General features: G+C 52.0%; 10 protein-coding genes and 1 non-coding gene across 13 annotated transcripts; 5 read left to right on the forward strand and 6 right to left on the reverse strand.

Moving 5' to 3' along the window:
* Window positions 1-3: 3 nt before the first annotated feature.
* DLD2_1 (D-lactate ferricytochrome c oxidoreductase) lies at window positions 4-1,725 on the forward strand (the record flags this gene model as incomplete). The annotated part of the gene is made up of 1 exon (XM_066119230.1): window positions 4-1,725. One exon carries the CDS (start codon window positions 4-6, stop codon window positions 1,723-1,725), a length of 1,722 nt encoding a protein of 573 aa, XP_065975867.1.
* A 22-nt stretch (window positions 1,726-1,747) lies between these two features.
* DLD2_2 (D-lactate ferricytochrome c oxidoreductase) lies at window positions 1,748-2,279 on the forward strand (the record flags this gene model as incomplete). Its single annotated transcript, XM_007808774.2, has 2 exons — window positions 1,748-2,068; window positions 2,247-2,279. 2 exons carry the CDS (start codon window positions 1,748-1,750, stop codon window positions 2,277-2,279), a joined length of 354 nt encoding a protein of 117 aa, XP_007806965.2.
* Window positions 2,280-3,857: 1,578 nt separating this feature from the next.
* On the forward strand, window positions 3,858-5,280 carry J3458_007159 (uncharacterized protein; the record flags this gene model as incomplete). Its single annotated transcript, XM_066119231.1, has 3 exons — window positions 3,858-4,001; window positions 4,063-4,179; window positions 4,273-5,280. The coding sequence occupies 3 exons, from the start codon at window positions 3,858-3,860 to the stop codon at window positions 4,945-4,947; spliced, it is 936 nt and encodes a 311-aa protein (XP_065975868.1). The 3' UTR covers window positions 4,948-5,280.
* Window positions 5,281-5,794: 514 nt separating this feature from the next.
* J3458_007160 lies at window positions 5,795-5,879 on the reverse strand. Its single transcript has one exon. It is a non-coding gene; the product is annotated as a tRNA-Val (tRNA).
* A 168-nt stretch (window positions 5,880-6,047) lies between these two features.
* Window positions 6,048-8,250, reverse strand: J3458_007161 (uncharacterized protein). Its single transcript, XM_007808772.2, has 2 exons — window positions 7,792-8,250; window positions 6,048-7,697 (listed from the first exon to the last, which is right to left on the reverse strand). Exons 1-2 carry the CDS (start codon window positions 7,833-7,835, stop codon window positions 6,305-6,307), a joined length of 1,437 nt encoding a protein of 478 aa, XP_007806963.2. The 5' UTR covers window positions 7,836-8,250; the 3' UTR covers window positions 6,048-6,304.
* Window positions 8,251-9,031: 781 nt separating this feature from the next.
* J3458_007162 (uncharacterized protein) lies at window positions 9,032-9,346 on the reverse strand (the record flags this gene model as incomplete). The annotated part of the gene is made up of 1 exon (XM_066119232.1): window positions 9,032-9,346. The coding sequence occupies one exon, from the start codon at window positions 9,344-9,346 to the stop codon at window positions 9,032-9,034; it is 315 nt and encodes a 104-aa protein (XP_065975869.1).
* Window positions 9,347-9,389: 43 nt separating this feature from the next.
* Window positions 9,390-10,182, reverse strand: J3458_007163 (uncharacterized protein; the record flags this gene model as incomplete). Its single annotated transcript, XM_007808771.2, has 2 exons — window positions 9,390-9,952; window positions 10,062-10,182. The coding sequence occupies 2 exons, from the start codon at window positions 10,180-10,182 to the stop codon at window positions 9,390-9,392; spliced, it is 684 nt and encodes a 227-aa protein (XP_007806962.2).
* Window positions 10,183-10,363: 181 nt separating this feature from the next.
* J3458_007164 (uncharacterized protein) lies at window positions 10,364-12,089 on the forward strand. The gene is made up of 2 exons (XM_007808770.2): window positions 10,364-11,540; window positions 11,624-12,089. The coding sequence occupies exons 1-2, from the start codon at window positions 11,028-11,030 to the stop codon at window positions 11,954-11,956; spliced, it is 846 nt and encodes a 281-aa protein (XP_007806961.1). The 5' UTR covers window positions 10,364-11,027; the 3' UTR covers window positions 11,957-12,089.
* Window positions 12,090-12,119: 30 nt separating this feature from the next.
* Window positions 12,120-14,121, reverse strand: J3458_007165 (uncharacterized protein; the record flags this gene model as incomplete). Its single annotated transcript, XM_007808769.1, has 5 exons — window positions 12,120-12,781; window positions 12,837-12,879; window positions 12,938-13,184; window positions 13,264-13,544; window positions 13,651-14,121. The coding sequence occupies 5 exons, from the start codon at window positions 14,119-14,121 to the stop codon at window positions 12,120-12,122; spliced, it is 1,704 nt and encodes a 567-aa protein (XP_007806960.1).
* Window positions 14,122-15,132: 1,011 nt separating this feature from the next.
* On the forward strand, window positions 15,133-18,957 carry J3458_007166 (uncharacterized protein). Of its 3 annotated transcripts, XM_007808768.2 has the most exons (3): window positions 15,133-16,218; window positions 16,293-17,952; window positions 18,024-18,957. In XM_007808768.2, the coding sequence occupies exons 1-3, from the start codon at window positions 15,935-15,937 to the stop codon at window positions 18,213-18,215; spliced, it is 2,136 nt and encodes a 711-aa protein (XP_007806959.1). In that variant the 5' UTR covers window positions 15,133-15,934; the 3' UTR covers window positions 18,216-18,957. The 3 variants fall into 3 exon arrangements, with proteins under 3 accessions (XP_007806959.1, XP_065975871.1, XP_065975870.1); XM_066119234.1 differs by having other exon boundaries at window positions 16,293-18,957; XM_066119233.1 differs by having other exon boundaries at window positions 15,167-17,952.
* On the reverse strand, window positions 18,777-21,709 carry TRK1 (low affinity potassium transporter; the record flags this gene model as incomplete). The annotated part of the gene is made up of 3 exons (XM_066119235.1): window positions 18,777-19,730; window positions 19,809-21,520; window positions 21,610-21,709. 3 exons carry the CDS (start codon window positions 21,707-21,709, stop codon window positions 18,777-18,779), a joined length of 2,766 nt encoding a protein of 921 aa, XP_065975872.1.
* Between the last annotated feature and the right edge of the window lie 650 nt (window positions 21,710-22,359).

Raw genomic sequence — 22,359 nt, forward strand, 5'->3', positions numbered from 1 at the left:
TGTATGATTGTATGGACGAAGGTAGGCCGGAGTCGGAGGTTTGCGGCGACGGGATCCACTCGAGAGCAAATGAAGCTCTTCAGCAAAAAAGATTTGCCAGCGCAATGGAGATTCACTCTGTACGCAGTCGAAGTGGATTTTGCTGCGACTGCTCCATCCTTCATCCACCGTCCATGTGCAGATTCCGCAATTCAATGGGCTCGTATTTTTGTCACATCTCGAGCGCCTTTACTTTCCATCGGCACACCTCAACACAGCCTGCCTGGTTCCTGTGATCCTGCCCCTCTTCGTCTTTCGTTCCGGCACCGACCGTCTTCCTCGGCCCGTCTTGACTTGAGCAATCGACCAGCCAATTTCATTTCCTCATCGCACTCGAGTGCAAGGCCTTCAGCACCACCGCATTGCAGCCGCAATCCAGCCATGGCAACACGCGCGAGGCTCCTCCGGGGCGTTGCCAATGGAAGCTGCAGCCACGTCTCGGGTCTCGTGGCCCCAGCGGCCAGCCGTGGTCTTCCCAAGGCCGCAGCTCGTCTTTCCTCGGCCTGCCGCTCATCAATCATACCACAGACTCGTTGCTTGGGATCGAGGTCATTTTCCAGCACTTCAGCTAGTCGTGCCGCGAAGCTTACGGCTGATTCGTACCCTGGCTTGACAAGAGACTCTAGGTTTTCCCAGCTGACTCCCGAGCATGTGGCCTACTTCAAGCAAGTTCTCGGGCAGGACTCGGCCGTCATTGACGGCATCAATGCCGATGCTGCCGCCGACATTGAGCCCTTCAACGAGGATTGGATGCACAAGTACAAGGGCCAGTGCCGGCTGGTCTTGAAGCCAGGGTCAACCGAGGAAGTCAGCAAGATCCTCCGGTACTGCAACGAGAACATGCTGGCCGTGGTACCGCAAGGCGGCAATACCGGGCTGGTGGGCGGTTCCATCCCAGTCTTTGATGAGATTGTCATTAGCATGGGGAGGATGAACACGATCCATTCGTTTGATGAGATGAGTGGCTCACTTGTGCTGGACGCGGGTTGCATCCTAGAGGTCGCAGATCAGCATGTTGCTGAACGGGGCTACATCTTTCCCCTGGATCTGGGGGCCAAGGGCTCGTGTCATGTTGGCGGGAACGTGTCGACGAATGCCGGGGGCTTGCGGCTGTTGCGCTATGGCAGTCTTCACGGCAGCGTCCTGGGCATAGAGGCCGTCCTCCCGGATGGCACCATCATGAACGACATGTGCACCCTGCGCAAGAACAACACGGGCTACGATCTGAAGCAGCTGTTTATTGGTGCTGAGGGTACGCTGGGAATAATCACCAAGCTGGTCGTGCAGTGCGCCCAGCGCTCGCCCGCGGTAAACGTCGCCCTGTTTGGTATTGAGTCTTACGAAAAAGCACAAAAGGCATTCCGCGAGGCCAAGCTGCAGCTGTCAGAGATTCTCTCGGCCTTTGAACTCATGGACGGAACCAGCCAACGTATCGTTCATCAAGTGCGTGGTGGGACGAAGCCGTTGGAAAACGACTACCCCTTTTACTGCCTCATCGAGACCAGCGGCTCCAACAGTGAGCACGACTACGAGAAGCTGGAGAAGTTCCTGGAAGATGTCATGTCAAACGAAGTCATTGCCGATGGCGTGGTTGCCCAGGATGCCTACCCAGATCAAGACGCTGTGGAGCTGGCGGGAAGGCATCACAGAGTGTATTGGCCACTGGGGTGGGACGTACAAGTATGACGTTTCGATCCCGCTGTCGGACATGTACTTGATCGTTCATGATGTCAAGGCAAGGCTTTCTGAGGCTGGTCTCCTTGGCGAGACGGATGACCATCCCGTTGTGGACGTTCTTGGTTACGGCCACATGGGTGACTCAAATCTCCACCTCAACATTGCCATTAGGCGGTACGACAAGGAGGTTGAAAAGGTATTGGAGCCCTATGTTTACGAATGGATCGAAAAACGGCAAGGCAGCATCAGTGCAGAACACGGGTTAGGCCTGGCGAAGAAGAATTATATTGGCTACAGCCGTAACGAAACCATGATTGGTCTCATGAAGCAGATCAAGACATTGTATGATCCGGTAAGTCATCCCTTGCGACAAAATCAGCCACCTGCGTCTGTGCTCTGGCGGCAAATTTTTTTGTTTCGTCCCGTTGTGTTTCTTCTTGTTTCTTCTAGCAGTGTAACAATGACCCTGGTCGTGGCGTCTGCACTTCTCTTGCCAGGAGTGGGAAAGGTCGATGCTAACGTCTCCACAGAATGGCATTATGAACCCATACAAGTACATCTAGTTGTTGAAAAGGCTTTCCAAAAGATCCGGGGGGGAGTGATAGGCGTTTATGTACAATATTGTACGGCGACGGTGGGCATTGTTCCTCCGTGCCAATGCTAATGGGCGGCTGCATGACCTCACTTCACATGCAGCTGAACATTGCAGAAATACCAAGCTGAAAAAGAAGGATTTTTTATAAAATTATCTAGAAGCATTGCATCTATTGGAGAAACCTGGATTTATTTTCTTCTCATCATAGCGTGTACATGGCAGTGCTTTCCGCATACACTAGACAGAGCCGTGCATCCCTCGCAATGCGGGCATTAGGTGCGGGTCATTCTAACATAAACCGGTCTGGTCGGGCAAGCAATAAGCAAGAGAGAAGGCCTACATCCCAAGTCGAATAGCGAGTAAAAGTCTACCAACTTGGGTGGTGGAAATAGGTGGCTGGCCATCGTGGGTCACCTAGAGCGTCAATTCTGTGGATGATATACGAGATTTACGACGCAAATCATGTCTATATACTAACACGCCGATACAGGTGACCGAAGAATATCGGAAAGAAGCGTTTAAGCGGCGACATGTGCAGTGATATCCATGAAGACCGCACCGGGGGCTGCCATGCTCGGCGTTACGGGGCATTGTACGTCAAGATCTCGGGACCCGGATCCGCAAAAGCCGTCATGCGGGAGTACTTCGTGCAGAATTTCCTAATTCGTCAAACTCGAGTGCGGTGCTAGGGACATTTCCACCAATGAGACACGGAGCCGGCCCTCACGACGGGACTTTGTCGTGTCCAGCCTCGCCGCCGTTTGGGGGACATCAGTTGCTTCTTAAAGTCAGCCCTATAGCGACTTGTCCACAGCAGCTGTGTTGCGCGGAGTACAATGTCCGAGATACTAGACTGAGGCGGAGTCGGTGTTTGTGGGGGAATACGGCGTGCTTCTGTTATTCCCGATGATGGCAGACTACCACTTGGTGGAGATGAACTGCTCAATATAGTGGCGGTAAAAGGGACGAGGCACTTTGCTTGATGACTAGTTGACTAGCTGTACAGGCACGGTGGGCCTTGCCAAGCTATATCGAGAAGACGTCCTCGAAGGGGTGCTCTGGACAACGAGGTACATATACTGGGGTTTGTCGGCAGCCAGTACCAAGTTGGAAATCTAGATTAACCAGCAGTCTTTTCCCAAAGAATTGTTTCCGAAAAAAAAAGCGCTTGGCAGACGCCGCTCTACCAAGAAGAAAACCCTGAAGGGATGCTGAGGCCGAAGAGGCAAAACGGAGTTTTCTTGTCTTGTTCTCTGTTGCTCATTTTTGGCGTTTTACACCAGCTTTGGACAATTGGTCTTCACCCCCTTGCCCGTTTGGATTCTACAGAATGATAGTAAGTAAGCATGGTTGGTGTGCGAGGTCCAAGACGGAAGAGCGCGAGACGTCCTCCATGCTGCAGATCCAACATTCCGTTTCACCATGGGCTGACGCTATTCAGCCTTGTGCCAGCAGGAAAGACAACTCTGTGCTGACATCGGCTCTGCAGACAAGTATACCTGGTGTTGTGAGGCCGGGAGCTCAAGGGCAGGCGGGAGAGCTTGCCATGGATTCGCAGGTACATTTCCCTCTTGTGGATTTGTATGATGCCGATTTTGCTACCGAGAAAAATTCGGCGTATATGACGAGACTGTGGACCTCTGATGACGGGAGATCTTCAGGTGATGGTTATTGCGCCTTCTTTTACGGCGTAAGCTATCGTCGTTCCATTTCTTGCTAGTTAAACCTGTTTGCTGATAGGCTTTGCGCAGCACAACTCTCCTGCTTCCATGGGATGTGAGCTAGGGCCTGATTCATCTAGCCAGATGGACGTCTTAAAGCGCCGTGATTCAAATTACTACTCGTCGTTTCCGAATTATCATTATACAGTAGGCCTCTATCTTCTTCTAGTCGGCTTTCTCAATCCGATGCCAGCTTCCCCAGCTTCTCCAAAGCGCATAGCCACTAATACATGACAACAGCCGAGCATCGCTCTGCTGCGTCGCTGCGAAGCACATCTCTACTCGCCAGACTGGTTATCAGCATCTCGAGGGCCACATCCCACGTCCCATATCAACCAGCTCTTTGACCTAGCCCTCAAACTGCCTGCCATCTTCAACGAAGTAGATCGCCTGCTCGCCTCTCCCGCCACGACAGCTCGTCGAATGGAGTTGCAGGATGGCTTGAGGGAATGCCTCGCCTTGGAAGGCCACTTTAGTCAATGGCTTTCCGAACTAGCGATGGGATCCGCAGATGGACGTGCTTTCTGGGTAGATCATATGGATGGCGGGTTGGGAGAAAGCCCTTTGGAGAACCCGTTCACGTTTAGAGACTTGCAAACGGGTCTAATGATGATGTATTTCTGGATGAGCCAAATCCTCTCCCATCGGTGCATTGAATCCGTCCGCGCCGCCATCTTCCAGCCCGTCATCGATGCGTATCCCGACATGTGGCTTGTTCTTCAGTCGGCTCTACAGATTGACATTGGCTTGTATCAGAATTGTCGTGAACTGGCGGCAAATATCTGTAGAGGTCTCGACGCCGTCCTCGGTATGAAGGTGCAGCCAGACACGCTTGTTGCCCCCATGATGGTGGTTACTGATTTCTACAACGAGTTGGATGCCCTTTCACAAGACTGCTTGCTGGGATCAATGTAGCTGGAGTCGTTCAAGAGCCGCCACGCGGCTATGAGGCCTCTTACCACCAATGTTGTCCTCGAACAGTCCTGCACGGAGGTTGCCAGTTTTTAATGTATACAGGATTCAAGAAGATGGTTCGAAAAGGATTTTGATATTTGCGAGGATTTTGGTATTTCCTTTTGTTTCATGCTGTTACAGATTGTCCGCTACAGGCAAGCATCTTGTGCTGCATACACCACATTTGCGCAGCGTCTTGGTTCGAGTCTGTTGCGACTTTTGAGAAGGCATTGGACCTGAAGCAGCCGAATGACGAGAAGCTTAGCGTAAAGTATCAAAAGCAGCAAATTTCATTCTTGCTGCAAGACCGCGTCCCGACTCTGACGAATATTGCTCACGGGCATTGGACTCCCTCTGGTGAAAACAATCGTAGTGGATTCGAAGCACGCACAGAAACTTGGTGGACATTTGCACGCGTGGGGGGGGTTGGATTCGTCCACGATTGCCGGTCACGCTTGGTTTCCCTCGCGAAACGAGTAATATTTTGATGTGCTAGACGCTGAAAAGCACTCGTGAATTTATCATTGCTTAAGGCCTCTGAAGCGTGCTGCTGGTCTGCTCAAGGCGTGGACGCCGCTCATATGGCCTAGGGTAGGTGGTGTTATTTGATCTTCTAGATGACGTGCGTTGGCGTTGAAGATAATCGGCACATTGCTGAACCGATTCCCTGGTCTTGTTATGGTTTGCCTGTATTGTGCTCCTAAACAGACTACTAAAGGGCCAAAAAAAAGAAAAATTGCGTAAATGAATGAAGCTTATGGAGCTCGACACAGTCGCCGAGATGCAGCACCAATACAGTCAAAAAATTTAGTCGAGCCGGGAATCGAACCCGGGGCTGTAGCGCATTCACTGATTATGTGAAGCCACCATGTTGACCACTACACTACTCAACCTGTGATGATGAATTCGGCACTATTACAAGATATAATAAGTGTTGATTTGTAAACCCGATGTTCTGATGGCAAGATGACGAGGGTAATAGCGGCCGAGAACAGTGTAAAGCTGATCGACTATTCTTTCACATCGGTTCATTTTTTTTTGGCATGTTGTGGGATGAATCACGCCCTATAGAGCCTCACCGATTGTCCGACTCAGGCTTCTAGCTCCTTTCGTATTATTACCACATACGTTGGTATAAGCAGATTTTATATACCAATGTGCACCAATGTATTGCTCGTTGCAGCATCCACTACCCAGACCCCTTGCGCAACTCATACCTTGACCTGCAAAGTAAAAAGCCACCAAGGGAAACGACTCTGGATGATACATCAAACAGGATACGTAATCTAGATGTCCGTGCTAATGCAACAAGAGACCCCTACTGCCCGTCCTTTCGTATCAACTTATCGAACAGCGGCCCCAAGAACCGGGCGCTCTTCTTGGCAAACCTCTTCTGGCCATTGTCATAATCGACGTAGCACACGCCAAAGCGCGTCTCGTAGCCCTCGGCCCACTCGAAATTATCCATCAACGACCAGGCAAAATACCCCCTCACATCGACGCCGTCCAGCGACACGGCCGTCGCCATGGCCCTCACGTAATCGTCATAGTAGCGCACGCGAAAGTCGTCGTCCAGAATCTTGTCCACGGGCAAATCGTTCTCGCCCTTGATACTGGTCCCGTTCTCGGTGATGTAAATCTTGGGGTAGTTGTAGCGCTTGCTGATCCAGACCATCAGGTCGCGGAATCCGGCGGCGCAGGGCCGCAACCACGGCGACTGCGTCTCTTCGCCGATGCAGAAGCCCCTCTTGTTGTAGGACAAGAGGTCGAGGTGGCCGCCCACGTCCTCCGGGTCGGCCGTTCCGAGGCGGTGCCTGACGTAGTTGGCCGTGTAGTGGTTCATGCCGTAGAAGTCGTTTGAGCCGCGGACGAGGGCGACTTCTTCGGGCGTAAAGGTGGGCAGGCGGCTGCCGAGCTGGCGCTTCATGGACTCTGGGTAGTCGCCCTTGTAGATGGGGTCTGCGAACCACGAGATGGCGAATTCCAGCTTGCGCTCGCACGCCTCCACGTCCCTTGGGTCCGCGGGGTCCCAGGGGAAGACGGCGTCGCCGTTCAGCACGATGCCGATTTCGCCCTGGGCGGCCGCCTTGAAGTCGTCCCGGTAGGACCTGACTGCGCGGCCGTGCGCAACGAGCAACGTGTGCGCAGCGATCCAGGGCTCCGTGGTGCCGTCGCCTTCGGAAGACTTGGTCCGGTCCGACGTCCTTCCTGGCGCAAACTGGCCGACGTTGTACCCCAAGACGGCCGAGCACCACGGCTCGTTGAAAGTGGCCCAGTGCTTCACCTTGGGCATGGCCTGGAAACACAGCCGCGCGTAGCGGTCGAAATCGAGGCCAAACTCGGTCTTGTCCAGCAGCCCGCCGTACCGCTTGTCCAGCTCGTCGGGCACATCCCAGTGAAGCAGGGTGACGAATGGCGTGATGCCGGCAGCGAGCAAGTCATCGACAAACTTGACGTAGTGGTCCAGACCGGGCTGGTTGACGGGGTCGTTCCGCCCCCCAAGGGGTACGATGCGTGTCCATGACAAGTAGAAGCGGTAGGCCGTTGCGCCCAGAGACTTGAGGAGGGCAATGTCTTCTGCTGTGCGGTTGTACGAGTCGCACGCCGTGTTGCCCGAGGAGCCGTCGGCGATTTTGCCGGGCCTGTTGCAGAAGGTGTCCCAGATGGTGGGGGCTCGACCGTCTTGTTCGACGGCGCCTTCGATTTGATAGCTGGGACGAGTTAGCGACCTTGTGCCTTGTGTCATGAGGTAATGGACATTTGAAGTCAAGGAGGGGTGGTGGAGGGGTGGAGGGGGGCGGTTACGCTGCTGTTGCGAATCCCCAGAGGAAGTCGCTTGGGAGGGACATGTTTGCTGGACGAAGATGTTTCGAAGCGGCTTGTTGTTTTGCCTGCGTCGGTGCTGTCCAGACAGATATATAACCACGACGGGCAAGCGAGAAAAATCGCCGCAACACAGAGTATCAAGTATATCAGGCAGAAAATGCAATGGGTGTTCCTTGCTGGAGGGGAATATCAATGTAAATGGGCCCTTTTCTGCCCCCATTGCAATTCCACCTGGAGGGCAGCGGCATCTTAAATGCCCAGCTTCAAAGATTGCTCCATCGTGACCAACCCCCCCAAAGGATAGATAGATCCCAAACCGGAGAGAGAGAGAGAAAAATCGATAATAATACGGAGTAGTAATAATAACAAGCTCAGCAGGCCACCATACACCACAAGACGCTAGACTCTGACCGAGTGGAGTTATTGCGCCCGTCAAAGTCCCCCCTGCTGGCGGTGATCTGCCGAGCATCTTTCCCACGAAGCAAAGAAGCATCACAATCGGCAAGGTTCAATGTTGGCAATATCTAAGTGCTTACTGCTGGGCGGAGCACCCTTGTACAGTGGAGGTTCCATGTCTGCAGGAGTCACGGGCAATCACCCCGATTTGGCGCTGGCTGAAGAGGCAAAACCGCAATTCCCATCATACTGTCTCTGCATCAACCGCCACGTCACAAATCCCAACGTCGCCAACGTCACGGCCTACATTGCTTGATTCCCTGTACAAAGAATAAGTGGCACAAGCTTCTTCCCCCCCCTCGCGGCGGGGTCAATTAAAACCCCCAATTGTGCCACCATTCTGCTTTTCCAATCCCCGGCCCGTCTCTGCAATGACTGTCAGCTTGGGGGCTCCCCATGTATGTACGCGCGCGGCTTGTGTGTGCTTTGAGCCTTTGACACTGCGGAGTACCGACTAGGACGAAAGCAATGGCTTTCATCTCACAGCATGTAATCTCTCCGTGTCCAGGGGCAGAGCGGGCGTCGGCTGCCGGCCGCAACACGGGCTGGAGAGCTGATGGCGTCGTCGTGGCTTTGAAACTATTTAACGTTCCAAGTGCATTCTGCCTTGAAAGCGCATCTCTCAGCCGCCTTTGTTCCTTCACGAATTGCGTCCAGTGGGTGCGTGATATGGTGCCAGACATTCCGCAATTCTTCCACAAGGAATCAACGACAACACCAAACAACTTGCATGAAATAACATGGATTCACATCGTCATCTCTTCTACTCGGTAATCCACAGCATATTTATTTTCATACATGTCCGTCGTTTCTTTCTCTCTCTCTCTCTCTCTCTTTTTTTTTTTTTTTTTTTTTTTTTCCCCCCTCCTTCCGCATAAACGCCACCACGCCACACCTCCCTCGGTCCTGTGTTCCCACCACTGTTCTCGAGACTTGGCCATGCAGCTGTTGAGCTTTGCATCATGCCAAAGCTGGACTTGTCATCCCGGTCAACTTGAGTCTCGTCCCTTGGCCAAAGACAGCACATGTCAAGAATGTCTCTCACGCATGTCGGTGGCTGATACCTAAGTGAGTGCATTCCCTCGTCCGAAGTCGCCGAGTCCGTTTCACAGTGATGCTTTCTAGCCTTCTCTGTCCTGCAACTTTCGCTTCCCCGACGCAGAACCAGTCTCCATTTCAACCTCGTTGTTCTCCAGCCCGTCCGACTCCTCAATGATCTCCCATTCAACCTTTACTGTACCATTGCCTGAGCGTCTAATCCCATGCGTGCGGCGCATTCTACCCAGTCTGGTGCCATCCACCATGCCATCGAACCATGGGACTCCGAAGGAATGTCGCAGGGCAATGCCGCGGTTTGGGCTGGCCGCCCGCATTTCCTCTGGTTCGCTTTCACCCTCCTCTGGAATGAGTCCCAGGTCTTCCAAGTCCTGGAGGTCTTCTTGAAGCAGACTGCCCAATGTGAGGTTGATATACTCGGCCTCGCTTCTCGGCTCTTCGGACCAGTATGATAGCGGCGTGCCACAGAATCCACAGAATTGACGCTTTGTGTGGTCTTGGCTAGGGTGGGTGTAGACACGTCGAATCATGGTGTGCGTCTCATCATCGAAGAATGCAAATGTCGTGCTGTGTAACCATGACAGCGGTACTCGGATGTACGCCGCCAGAGGTGTAGCAAGTGGTTCTTCTGGAAACCGCTGTTAGCCTACGCAAGACACCGTGGACAGAGATTTATTTAGACATCATCTTCTCGGTCCCGTCAACTGCAGAGCAGACCATTGGGAATCCCAACTCACGGTGTGACCTGTCCGTGCTGAATAGCACTTGTGCCTCATTTATCCCATCCTCCGGAAGAGCAATGATGTACCGGTTCCTCCCACACAAGCAACCACCCCGCAAAGGCCGCAAAGTGCTCATGTTTGTTTCGGCAAAGAAAAAAAAAATGGGTGTGGTCGCAGCCGTAGGGATTGTCCACAAACTCAAGACGAGCTGTGTGTGAACTGGTGATTAGGTGACGAAAAAAAAAGATGCTTCCCATTAACCGTCGAACCGGTACACGATGGAAAACGGAACGAAGGTCGTCGCACCTGGTGGAATGAGGGAGGCAAAATGCTAGAGCAGTGGAAACCACTCTGTGACGAAAGTAGGCTAATGGTGGATTGGTTGGTGGGGCGGAAGGGCGTCGAGAGCTCTGGTCGTTTGCTGGCGACTCGCAGCTGGCAGCAACCTGCCTGTTCTCCTTTCCCAGGTCCAAAGTTTGCGGGGATAAAGTCGGGCCGACGGTATGCTTCGAATACGGAAATGAAGAAAACTCGTTTGGGCAGTTTCTTCTTGGCATTTAATATCCCCGTTCATTTCGGTCTATTCGTTGCTTTGAACTTCGTGCCGCATTCACCTCGAACAATACCGCTCAGCTAGTTGACGGCTCGCAGCTCTCGGGAGATGCCATCCGCCAGCGGCGTGGCGGGGCATAAAGTGGCTCCCTATGACGAATGCACCCACCCGCCAGGCTCTTTACATGCTTCTTACATGCAGCACCTTGCAGAAGCCGACGGACGATCTGCTGCCCCAAGCTCCTTCTTCGACCGACCCCCCAGGAAACTCGTCTAAAATTCTAGCTTCAGTGTATTGTATCTGGCTTGTATTAATAATGCTTACTTTCAGGACACATCAAAGCGCATCTAGTCTACACCTTTTTTTATTTTCCTAATTGCTGTCTTCCCAATTTTCATGACAAGGTGAAAATAACAAAGGTAACCACCATGGCACCACTCACACTCCACGACCGCGCACCCCTCACCAACACCAGCAGCTCCATCCCGAAACTCGGTTTCGGCGTCTACCAACTTTACGGGAAATCCTGCCAAAAAGCCGTCCTGGATGCCCTAGAGGCTGGCTACCGCCACATTGACTCGGCGCAACTGTACCGAAACGAAGCCGACGTCGGGGCAGCTATCCAGCAGTCGCCCATCCAGCGACAAGACATTTTCATAACCACCAAGATTCGCCAATCGGCGGGCTCTTTCGAGAAGTCATACCAGAGCTGCATGGAAAGCATCGAGAAGGTAAGCGGCAAGGACGGGTACGTTGACCTGCTGCTGATTCACATCCCCGGCACCGGACGAGAGTCGCGGGAGGAGCTATGGGGCGTGCTGGAAAAGCTGTACGCCGAGGGGCGAGCCAAGGCCATCGGCGTAAGTAATTATCGGCCACAGCACATCGAAGAGATGAAGGAATACGCAAAGGTTTGGCCGCCGCATGTGAACCAAATCGAGGTATGTTGGAAAAACACAAGACATTCTCCCGGTGGGGGGGATTTTCAGGATGGAAAGATGTCAGACTAATATGAATTTCGTAGCTTCACCCGTGGTGCCAGCAGCGGGAAATCGTTCAATACTGCGAGGATAAGAATATCGTCCTTGCAGCGTACAGTCCACTCTCCTGTGGCGACCACCTGAATGATCCAACTTTGGGCGCCATAGCAGACAAGTACAACAAGTCACCAGCTCAAATATTGATTCGGTTCGCGCTCCAGAAGAATTGGGTTCCACTTCCCAAGAGCGGCAATACCGACAGAATCAAGCAAAACGCAAATGTGTTTGATTTTGCACTGGATCAAGGGGACATGAAGACTCTGGATGGACTTGACCGGGGTAGGGCGGGGGCTTTGTTCCCGGCTAATGTGAAGTAAACGACCGTCATGAAGAGGTTACGAACAATGATACGAATCTTGAGAAACAAGGGCTTCCGATAGAGGCATGGGCTGTCACAATAGTAGCCAGATATACCAAGAAATACACCAGGGAAAAATAGTGCGACCGTCAACTCCTGTGTAGCTTCCAATCATATACCATCTATCGCTTTGCACCTTTCTTAGCCCACTCGCGCAAATCATTCTTCTTAATCTTCCCCGTGCTGGTCTTTGGCAACTCTTTCACAACCTCCACCTCTTTAGGTACCATGAACCTGCTGATATTGCTTTGATGCTTCGCCCAAGAGATTACATCCTCTCCCCGTATAGTCTTGCCCTCCTTCACCGTAACATACGCCTTTGGTACCTCGCCCCAGTGATCATTGGGGATAGCCACAACACCAGCCTCTAGAATATCCGGATGCTGGACGAGCACGCTCTCCAGCGCCACGGACGATATATTCTCCCCCCCGGAAATGATAATGTCCTTGGCCCGATCGAGAATCTGGGCGCTGCCGTCAGGGTGCCATACGGCCAGGTCCCCGGAATGTAAAACGCCACCGGCAAAGAGCTTCCGAGATGCTTCGGCATCCTTGAAATACTCCTTGGCGCAGATATTGCCGATGAAAACGATTTCTCCGATTTCTTGGCCATTCTTGGCGACGTCGATGAGAACACCTTCTGGTTGATCGGGTTTGATGATGCGGATGGGTAAACTGGTGACGAAGCCGTGACCTTGTCGGGCCATCTTGGCGTATTTTTGCTGGGGCGGGAGATTATCCCATTCTGGTAGATGGTAGCATTTTGTGATGGGGCCATACGTTTCTGTGCTTTGATTAGATGCATGTTGACACGGTCTGTCTTGCTAAGCGACACTCACCAGTCATTCCGTATACGTGAACAGGCATGAGGTTGAGGTTGGTCTGTGACGACAATCAGCAAGGGGAGATCGTTGACAGGTGTACAAAGACCTAGTCTCACCATCAACTCGAAGAGATGAGCAGACGGCGGGCTAGCTGCCACCGTTACTTGCACCGGGTTGGGCAGCTTGACAGCTTCCTTGGCCGCCACCAGGAGAGTATTGACGGTTGGGGCTGCATTGAAGTGCGTGATTCCCTCTTCCTTCAGCAGCTTCCATATCAGCGGGTAGTCAATCTTTCTGAGGCACACATTCAATCCTCGCACAGCCACGACCGACCAGGGAAATGTCCAGCCCATGGCATGGAACCTAGAAGCAAGCGAAGAAAAATTAAAAAATCAGCAAGTGGGTTCCCTGTTGGGAGTCAAAACGTAGGGCAGGTAGTTACATTGGCAGAGTCCATAAATAGCGGCATCGCCCTTGGTTCAAGCCAGACTCAATGATATTTCCCATGGCGGCAAGATATGCACCTCTGTGAGTGTAAACTACTCCTTTGGGCCGTGACGTCGTGCCAGAGGTGAAGGGAATAGCGAGCATGTCATCTTCGTTGGTTGCCTTGGACTGCAAGCCGGCCCAGGCATGACCGCCTAGCTCCTCATCATAGGCAAGGCCCTCGAGGATTGCTTCGTTGAATTGACCGCATGATGGACCCTCGGTGGCATCCGTGTCCTACAACAGACCAAGGGTTAGGGGACAGTTATTTTTCTTCTTCTTTTTTGATATAGAAAAGGGAATAGGACGACAGCACAATCTGTGCGTTTTTTTTTTGGCTTACCAGGTCGACAATCAATGGCACATTGGGGTGCTTTTTCGTGAATGCACCGAGCAACCCCTCAAACTCCTTGTCGACAATGATGGCATCGACCTCGGCATGCTCAAATATGTAAGCAATATCGTCCGCCTTCAGTCGATAATTTGCGGGAACCACGACGCCGCCACCAGCGACAATACCATATATTGACTCGAGAAAAGCTGGCGTGTTGGGTGCCAAGATGCCAATGCGACTCAGCTTGTGCTTCTTGAGGTAGTAGGCAAGCCCCCGAGCTCGGTCGGCAAAGGTCTGGTAGGAACGGCGCAAAGCGACGCCGTTGGGCGTTATGTGAAAGATTGCGTCGGCATTGGGCTCGACAAGAGCAGCGCGCTCAAGGAAGAAGGTCGGCGAAAGATGGTGAATGTGAGGCGGCGGTTGGGCAGGACCAAGTAAGTGGCCCAGGATGGATCGAATTCGCGATGGAGGCCCAGACATGGCGATAAGCCGAGGGTACGAGACGAGGAAGATGTGCCGCGCAGCGCAGCAAAGGCCGTATGACTCGCAAGGGGACGGGGGAAAGGGGGAAGGGGACAGGAGAGCAAGGAGCAGATGAGAGGGCGGAAGGGTGGCAGTTATTAATGTAGGGGAAAAAAAAAAAAAGAGAAAATGTTTAAGCCGGCCGGTAAAACGGATAACGGATAACGGGTAACCGGTAACGGGGAACGGGGAACGGGGTGATGGGCACGATCTCGCAATCTCTCCTGTGGGCCGCCGCAAGCTTCCCCCGCAGCCGGGGCAATTCGATGTCAAGCTCTTGAGTGTCTGGTGCAGTGACAGCGTCAACCAACCAGTGGACGCCTATTGCAGCCGACAGTAGGTGCGGTTCCGACCCCGGCTTGGCCCAGCTTGGCCCGCACCAGGAACCGAAGCGGGGCAGTTCCATTGGCCATGCCATGGTTCAATGTTCCGTTGGCCGAGATGGAGGCAAGCAGCCCTGATGGCCTCTTTGCCTCTCTCTGTTACCTTTTCCCAAAAAATTGCCCGAAACTGTCGTCAGGGTCTGAGCGCGGAATTAATATTGTATTGCAGCTATTTAAGGTTGATGCAGTACATCAAGAATCGAATAAATATGCCGCCAAGTCAGCTCCGTCTGATGTCCCCTTTCGCGACGGGTAACCAGACTTGGCTTCTCCCTGCAAATACCAACAACGTGTAGTACGGATTAGTGACAATGTGTCGCCAAACCATGCCGCATTCCAGATAACGATGTTGATCAAGGTTTTTCCTTTCTTTTCTTTTTTTTCTTTCCTTATTTCAACCCAAGTCAAAAGGCTCCAGAATTCGCCCTCGCTGCGAAAAGGGCCTGCATGGGTACGCGTATATGTATGCATGCATGCGCAAGCAAATGACGTATGACTCTGAGAAATGGCCCGCGCCTTCCGCGCTCTGAAAAGTGTCGAGTTCAAGTGCTTTGCCTTGGAGCCGTCCGAGCAGACAAATTACCACCGACAGCGGACAGACTCCGAAGATACGTCGAAACCTCCAGCTTGCTTTCAATTTCTACAAGGTGCATTGCCCACATGGCAGCTCGCCTTGCCCCCCCAACACGCATCGTGTCGCCGGTTCGGGCTCGTCCTTCGGTCCCTGCGCTGTGCTAAATCTGTCCATCCTTTCACAAGCAAGCGCCAGCAGTAAGGCAGCGACTAGGCCAGATCGATCCAGGGGCCACCCAGCAGACCTCACCTGGGCACATGTGTCTGGTACTTTTATGCACCAACCATCACACCTGTCAATCAATGCATTGATAAGAGCTATCAACATCAATCAAATATCCTCCTCCATCCGTCTGCGGCTCAGCCCTACCCCTTGATGCACCCGACAGTTTGTCCATCGCCCTCGTGTCGTCAGGTCATTATCTCGCCAAAGTACTCTTTCTGTTTTTTACAGCGACATGTCGACTGTTTAGCTCGCTCGACATAATCTACGCATTGGTCGCATGATTGTGCCCACGGGTCCGAGTCATTTCAGGAGCTTTCGTCAGCTCCTCAGCATCGTCAAACCCCATCAGCGGGGTTCCCTTGGCGTCACACCCTTGGTAGGAAACGAGCTGAAGCAGTTTGCTGGCTTGTGGTGGCCATCTTCACCGCGTGGCGTACGCTCCTGCGGGCCACACTCACATGAGTCGGAGTCACATCTTCCGTCTCCAGCTCCTCTAACCGTCCCATCGTTCTGCAACTCTGGTGCGTGAGGATCGAAGTTTGGTCGTCGGCCGCATTCTACATGCCCAGTCCCCTCGACTGAAACCTCCATGTCTTCGCAAAACTCCAAAAGCTCCGACGCCATCCGGCAAGGCGTTCCTCGTATGCCTTCCTACCCCGATTCCGCCCACCGAAACGAGAATGATAGACTCGAGCTGCCCAAGCGAGCGCATACATTCCACAATGGATCAATCCCCAAAGTACAGCCTGATTATGATGCTCCCGATGCGTTCGATACTGCAGAGCATAGTGAAAATGACGATGTTACCGAGACCGCACGAGCGTCTGTCGAGCTCGACGAGTTGCCAATCGAGCTAATAACTCTTACGGACAGGTATGATGAGTACAGGGATGACGATATCCCCAACATGGTGTCAGGCATCCCAAGTTATTTCTAACATCCACCAGCTTCATCGAGTCACTAAGCGCCAAGGTCCACTCTACGCCTCCAAACATTGAAAAATTGTCAAGGTTATTCCAGGACTTCTATGCCCTAGCATCATCGCATATCGCCACACATATCAGTGCTCTTGCTACAAAGCAAAGTCGTGATATCTCGCCTGCTCCATCAGGATCATCCATCTCGTCTGCTGCGACCCGCCTCCGGTCCAAAGCAGCTTCCCTGGGCGCCAAGGATAAGCCCAAGGTGGAAACAGAACGTCAGATGATTACAGCTGAAGAGCTTGCGAATCGAAAAAGGGCAAGAAAAGTACTAGAGGCAAAGCGAGGCACGCTGGAGGAGGCTGTTGAGCGAAGGCTATGTGAGGGCATCTATGACAAAATCTACCGTCACCGAACTACACATGACGAGGCTCAAGACGAGAAGCTCCGCTCAAAAACGGCCGCTCTGGCCCTTGTTGGAATTACCCCTGTTGATTTGGGCGTAGACTATGGCGAGGAAGCGGCACAGAGTCCTGAGGTGGCTGCCAAGGTGACTGAGCAAATGAGACATTCCTTGGGGGAGGCACGAGCGGATATGGTTCGAATGAGCGAGGCTAGATATCCTCTGGCCAAAACAAATCACTTGAAAGCTGCTCACAAGAGCATAGTCGACACACTGGCTGAAGTGCACCCGTCCGCGTCAGCCGACGAAATCATGCCCATGCTAATATACACCCTCATCACCCTGCCGCCAGAGAATCTTCACATCATTAGCGACCTTCATTTTATCCAGTACTTCCGCTGGGAGCAAAAACTGACTGGTGAAGCTGCGTACTGTCTAACGAATCTTGAAGCAGCCATCAGTTTTCTTCAGACAGTGGACCTGTCTACTCTGCGAGAAGATGAGCTCCCATCTGGGCCTGTAAAGCCAGACAGTCACGTTGGCACTCCCAAGACTGAAACCTTCCCACCTGCATACGGAATCACTGCACCTTCTCAGAGTGCCACCGAGGCTAGCACTGACAATGTTACGGCCTCGAAACCCGCGCCTTCTCCCTCAGGTCTCAAGGCTGCCAACGTTTTACGCAACAGAAGACTCAGTGATCTTGTCAATACCCCAGCACAGGCATTTGGCGCGGCAAGCGGTGCCGTGTTCAACACAGCGGACCAAGGACTCAAGACCATTTCCAACAGCCTAGGTGATAGTTATTCGTTTCTCCTAGGCAAGTTGCGAGAACGCCAGGAGAGCCCCAAAGAGTCTATCGTCGTTCCTCGCACCCTGGACGATGCCCGTAAACTCGTCAGCACTCCACCTCCCGATGAGGATGACAACGCCAGCGCTACCAGTTCTGCCGCAGGTGGCTCCGAAGACACAGAACAGCCCAAACGACCATCCGCGCGCGAAGACCGTGTCCTCAGTCTCATCAGCGGTCGCCGGGACGCCAGTGTGGATAGTGTCAGAAGCGGCCATTCATCTACCAAAAAGGTTGGCTTCTCGGAGGACTCCAAGGCGTCAAGCACACCCACATCAGCAACACCAACAGCCCCCGCTATGCTGGATTCGGTCCGTAACTTGGGCAGTTCGTTCAATCCCATCGGTCGACTCTCCAGCATAGGCATGATTCGCGGTTTCGGCCGTAACACGCCCTCTGCCAAGGGCTCCACAGACAGCGGTGAATTGGCAACTGTTAGTTCCCTTTCATCCACAGGACAGTCTACTTTCAGATGGAATACAAATACTAATTCTCTTGGCAACAGGCCTCTCCGGAGATTGCAGCTGCACTTCCACCCAAGCAAATCACCGTTCCTAGAATCCCTCCCCCCAACAAACGCTTTATGGAGATCCAAGGTCCTGGGGAGCTTAGACTCGGCGAAGTCCGGGAACTACTTAAAGACTATAGACGATTAGCTGGTGCTTTAAAGAATATAGGCGCTTTTGATGAGAAATAGAACCAGGGAACGAAATCTTTGTTATTTGCATGCTGAGTAGGTCGGTGGGATTCGTGAACATTTATCTTCTTGAATATGGAGCTATTCGTGGCGTTTTTCTACTTTGGACACGGGTTTTATAGCGATCATTTGGCTTTCAGAATAGAACGAGATGGTCCTGTACTCTGGAAACGGAAGCAGCCAACAGAAACTTATTAACATACATGAGGGGTATGTTCATCATAATTGACTTTAGTCAATACACTATGGCACGCTTTATTTGCTACAAAACCTTCTAAAGGCGCATTCGGAGCTTGCGAATATACCATGACTGTCCCTCGACGACCCGAAAATAAAGATACCAATGATAGAACAAATATGTGCTTCCTAGAGCTCCAGCCCCCTCCCCTTTCCTAGGTTCGTGGTGCCGTATGTATCGTTTCCCACGTAGCCCTATCTAAGATCCTGACTAAAACAAGTGAAAAAAAGAACGAAGGGCGGCGGGAATATGATAAGTGAAATATACCGTCATCTCGGTTGTATACACGATTGCCGTGCAAGCAATGGTTCCCATGGATCTACCTAAGACACTGGGGCGGAATCTACTCTCCGGTTCCATGGCCTTGACCCAGAACTGGGTAAAGGAGCCAATTCATCCATTTGTTCGTCATCCGGATGAGGCTCAGAAAAGGTTCTCATTGACCCGAAAGGATGACCATGGGAGTCTTTAGAGCCCATGCGCTGATGTGGTGGGCCTTCTCGGTGTACAGCAGGCCCAGGTTGTAGCAGTTGCGCAACAATGTTGCTGTTGGCTCGGACACGCTCACGGCTCTTACTTCGAGTCCGAGTCAAATTGATGTCTTGATGCTGAATACCGGATGCAGTGGCATGTGTGAGAGCAGTATTGGTTCTCGCCAACGCGGCTTCTTGCTCTTCTGCTTCTTTCCTAAATCTGGATTCGCTAGGCAAAAGTATAGCCCTGTCGAGACCGTAAGGCAGACCACGATGACGACCACGAATTTCCATGGCCACGATAACCAGCTTGCCAACGACAGAAAATTGCGAGCACAGAGAAGCATTGACTCCGGCAGCACCCATACTCAATCCCACGGTGCCATAAGCGCTCACGACTTCGAATAAAATGTCAAACAAGGAGAATCTGCCGGCCACAATCTTCGCACCTTCACTGATAGTGATGATGAAAAATCCCAGAAAGACGTACCACAAATCGAAGGACAGTTGGCGACGTAAATGAGTTCCAACATACGACAAAGCACTGGCATCCTGGTCGTCTTCGATGTGATGCGGTTGGTACATGCCAAGAGACTTTTCCTCGTAGACGTTGGTGCGACGAATGGAAATAGCGATGGGGAAGACGGAAATGTACATCATGATCAGATATAGAACTGGAATTGCTGGATGAATCTCTGACATGGCGACGGCGGAGAACCCAGCTGTTCTTGTAGACGCAGCCTGAAAGAATCCAATGACAACCCGGTTGCTAACGCTCAGCTTAGCAATGGGCTCACCTCCAAGCTAAATTAGGTTCGCCGTTAGCCAATTGACATGGAAGAAGAGAAGGAAAAAAATATATGCAAAACTGATGTCACCTACATCGAGAACCATGAAAAACAACAAGTCGACAGCGTTCAACACAACCAGAATCCAAAATAGCCACCAATTCGGACCCGATGGGAACAACAGTGTGAAGCAGCGACGTGGATGATCGAGTAGAAACCGAAGCTCCTCCCATATTCCCGAGCCAACGGGGGCGAGCTTGGCAGCAACCCAAATGATAAAGCGTAGCATCACGGGGAAACCTGTATTTCCGATAATGATGAAAAACCACATTACCATCAAGCAAAAGGCAGATGTGTTGAAAGAGATCATGCTGTCAGGTGTGAGGGTAAAGCCAACATCCATAAAGGCAACATTGGAGGTGAAAAAGCCCCACCAAGTCTTTGACACGCCATCGGCAACCACAATATCTCCATAATGATCATTATGGAGTATAAAGGGCAATAGGCAGGTCAGAATCACAAGATGGAACCCCCAAAAATAGACCAAAAGAACGATTGCAAGTGTCCTCAACGAACGGTACTCAATACCACCGAGTTCTTCGCGTTGTTCAAGTGTTAAGCCAACAAAGTTGGAGTTTCGACCCATGGTAGGTGTGTAGGAGAGATATGGCATATCCTCAGTCTTGGAACTGGACAACACGGAACGGATGTTGTCCAGTGTACGCGTGCGGACCGGCCTGGCAGGTCTTGCATCCTCATCATCTTCGTGATGCTTATTCTGCGAACTATTGAAGATGCGGGGCTTGCGAAATCTCAGGGCATCCATGGTACCGCCAATTGCTTTGGCCTTTTCTTCCATCTCTTCCCGGCGATGATGCTTCTCAGGTTCGGCAATGACGATTGTTGACTGTCGTTCGCGGATACGTCCTGGTTGAGCGGCGCCGCCTGGGATGGTTTCTGCTGTCGGCGAACGTGCAAGTCTATTATCATCTTCATCCATATCACTTGCTTCAAGTCGCCTGGGTCCTAACCCACGTTCTGCATCGCGCGGGCCAGGGATGCGAAGGACCTCATCATCGTCTTGGTTGCGCTGTCTCTCTAGAATTGCAATGTGCTCTGCATTCGTTCGTCTTTGAGGAAACTTGGTTCCCTCATCACCTAAGCCGTCGCTTCTTTTGACAGTGTCTGCAAAAGTGATAGCCGTGTGGCCTGGAAGGCTAGTCCTGCGACTTTCACCTGCTCCATGCTCTTGGGGCGAGTCATCTGATTTCTCCAGAGGGCTGGGCTCAGTTAGCTTTGGTTGATCATCTGTGGCGGTTGTGGTGTCGCTTTCATCACTCTTATTGGCAACTTCAGCGTTGTGTTGGGTTTCATGGGCATCGTCCAGCAGAATACCGTCATTCGTGATCCTCTGTTTTCGGCCATTTTGTGGCATGAGCGTGATGTCTCGACCATTAACACCTTGTTCAGCGAGGTGTGCATCATTTCGGGCTTCTGACTTTGATTTGGTCAGAGTTCGTCGTCGAGATCGAATCTCCCGTGCCCAGCTTCGAAAACGTTTCTCAAACCAGTATAGACGCAGAAATACCACACAGCCATGAAGAGTGATGGGATTTGACGTCACGGAGAACAGATATATCATAGCTTGCTGGAATCCATTAAGGCGGTTCACGTCGACAGGGTTTAACCCAGCCTGCGTATTCGCACCACTAGCAAACATCAACGCATCAATGTAAGCTAATTCGCCCTTGCCCCCCACAAACATGGCAATGGAGCCGACGATGGTTGCCCCAATAATCCAGAAGTCTTCCAGGTTTATCGAAGTCAGTAAATCGACTCTTACTTCAACAAATACTGGGGGAAAGGAGGGGGAGGGGTGAGTTTGTGTTACATACAGTGAACAGTGATGAAGCTGAAATGGGGCTTCTTGGAGAGAAACGCAGGCTTGGCAGCCTTCAGCTGGCCCCAAACGTAGGACAGAGTAGTTTGGAACATGATGAATGAGCGAGGTTGGTAAAAGTGTAATATATATGAAGTTTGGAGGGACGGATGTAAGAGGTCGTAAGGAAGTGGCAACCGGGTATTAGTCTTTGCAGGAAGAACTTAGGTGACAAGACGGGGGCGTCGTCCACGATCTCTTCGTGCTCAAAGATGTTGATTCGGTGTAGCTGCGCCACAACGACGTCGAAACGGACTCTGAGTCGATAAATGGAAAGTATGTGTTTGTTTTCCTGGTTGTAGGAAAGCGGTGCCGGGGCACGGCCACTTCGGGTGCTGTAAGTATTGGCCTATCTCAGGCGTGAGTCCAATCGAAGGACTTCACATGAAAAGAGGGACAAAGCAGCATATTGAGCGTAACGGGAGCACAGCAGGGTGAAAGGTACTATCCTCTTCTCTTGGAGTTGGGCGAAAATTGGCGTGCCAAACCGACCCAGATATGTAAAGACGATTGCAGTGCGGAATATTGTTGTATCCAACAAAGACGTTAGACAGCGTAGCTCGGCAAAGGTCAAAAAAAAAAATTTCAATTGACGCAACGGGAAATATGCCTCCAGGGCCATTCGTGAGTGCAAAGAAAAAATGTAGAATATGACAATATGCAAGTCAAGCCCAAGGGTCTTGACTGATTATACACCCAAGGCGAA

This window comes from Metarhizium acridum, assembly GCF_019434415.1.
Source record: "Metarhizium acridum strain ARSEF 324 chromosome Unknown scaffold_72, whole genome shotgun sequence".
Lineage (NCBI taxonomy): Eukaryota > Fungi > Ascomycota > Sordariomycetes > Hypocreales > Clavicipitaceae > Metarhizium > Metarhizium acridum.

Bases quoted from the DNA above. Each gene is read 5' to 3' on its own strand.
- J3458_007164 (XM_007808770.2), top strand. From the start codon at position 11,028: ATGGCACCACTCACACTCCACGACCGCGCACCCCTCACCAACACCAGC. The intron at 11,541-11,623 runs GTATGTTGGAAA...TGAATTTCGTAG, and splicing joins CGCATGTGAACCAAATCGAG to CTTCACCCGTGGTGCCAGCA.
- J3458_007161 (XM_007808772.2), bottom strand. From the start codon at position 7,835: ATGTCCCTCCCAAGCGACTTCCTCTGGGGATTCGCAACAGCAGC. The intron at 7,698-7,791 runs GTAACCGCCCCC...AACTCGTCCCAG, and splicing joins TGGGGATTCGCAACAGCAGC to CTATCAAATCGAAGGCGCCG.
- J3458_007166 (XM_066119234.1), top strand. From the start codon at position 15,935: ATGTCTTCGCAAAACTCCAAAAGCTCCGACGCCATCCGGCAAGGCGTT. The intron at 16,219-16,292 runs GTATGATGAGTA...AACATCCACCAG, and splicing joins CTAATAACTCTTACGGACAG to CTTCATCGAGTCACTAAGCG.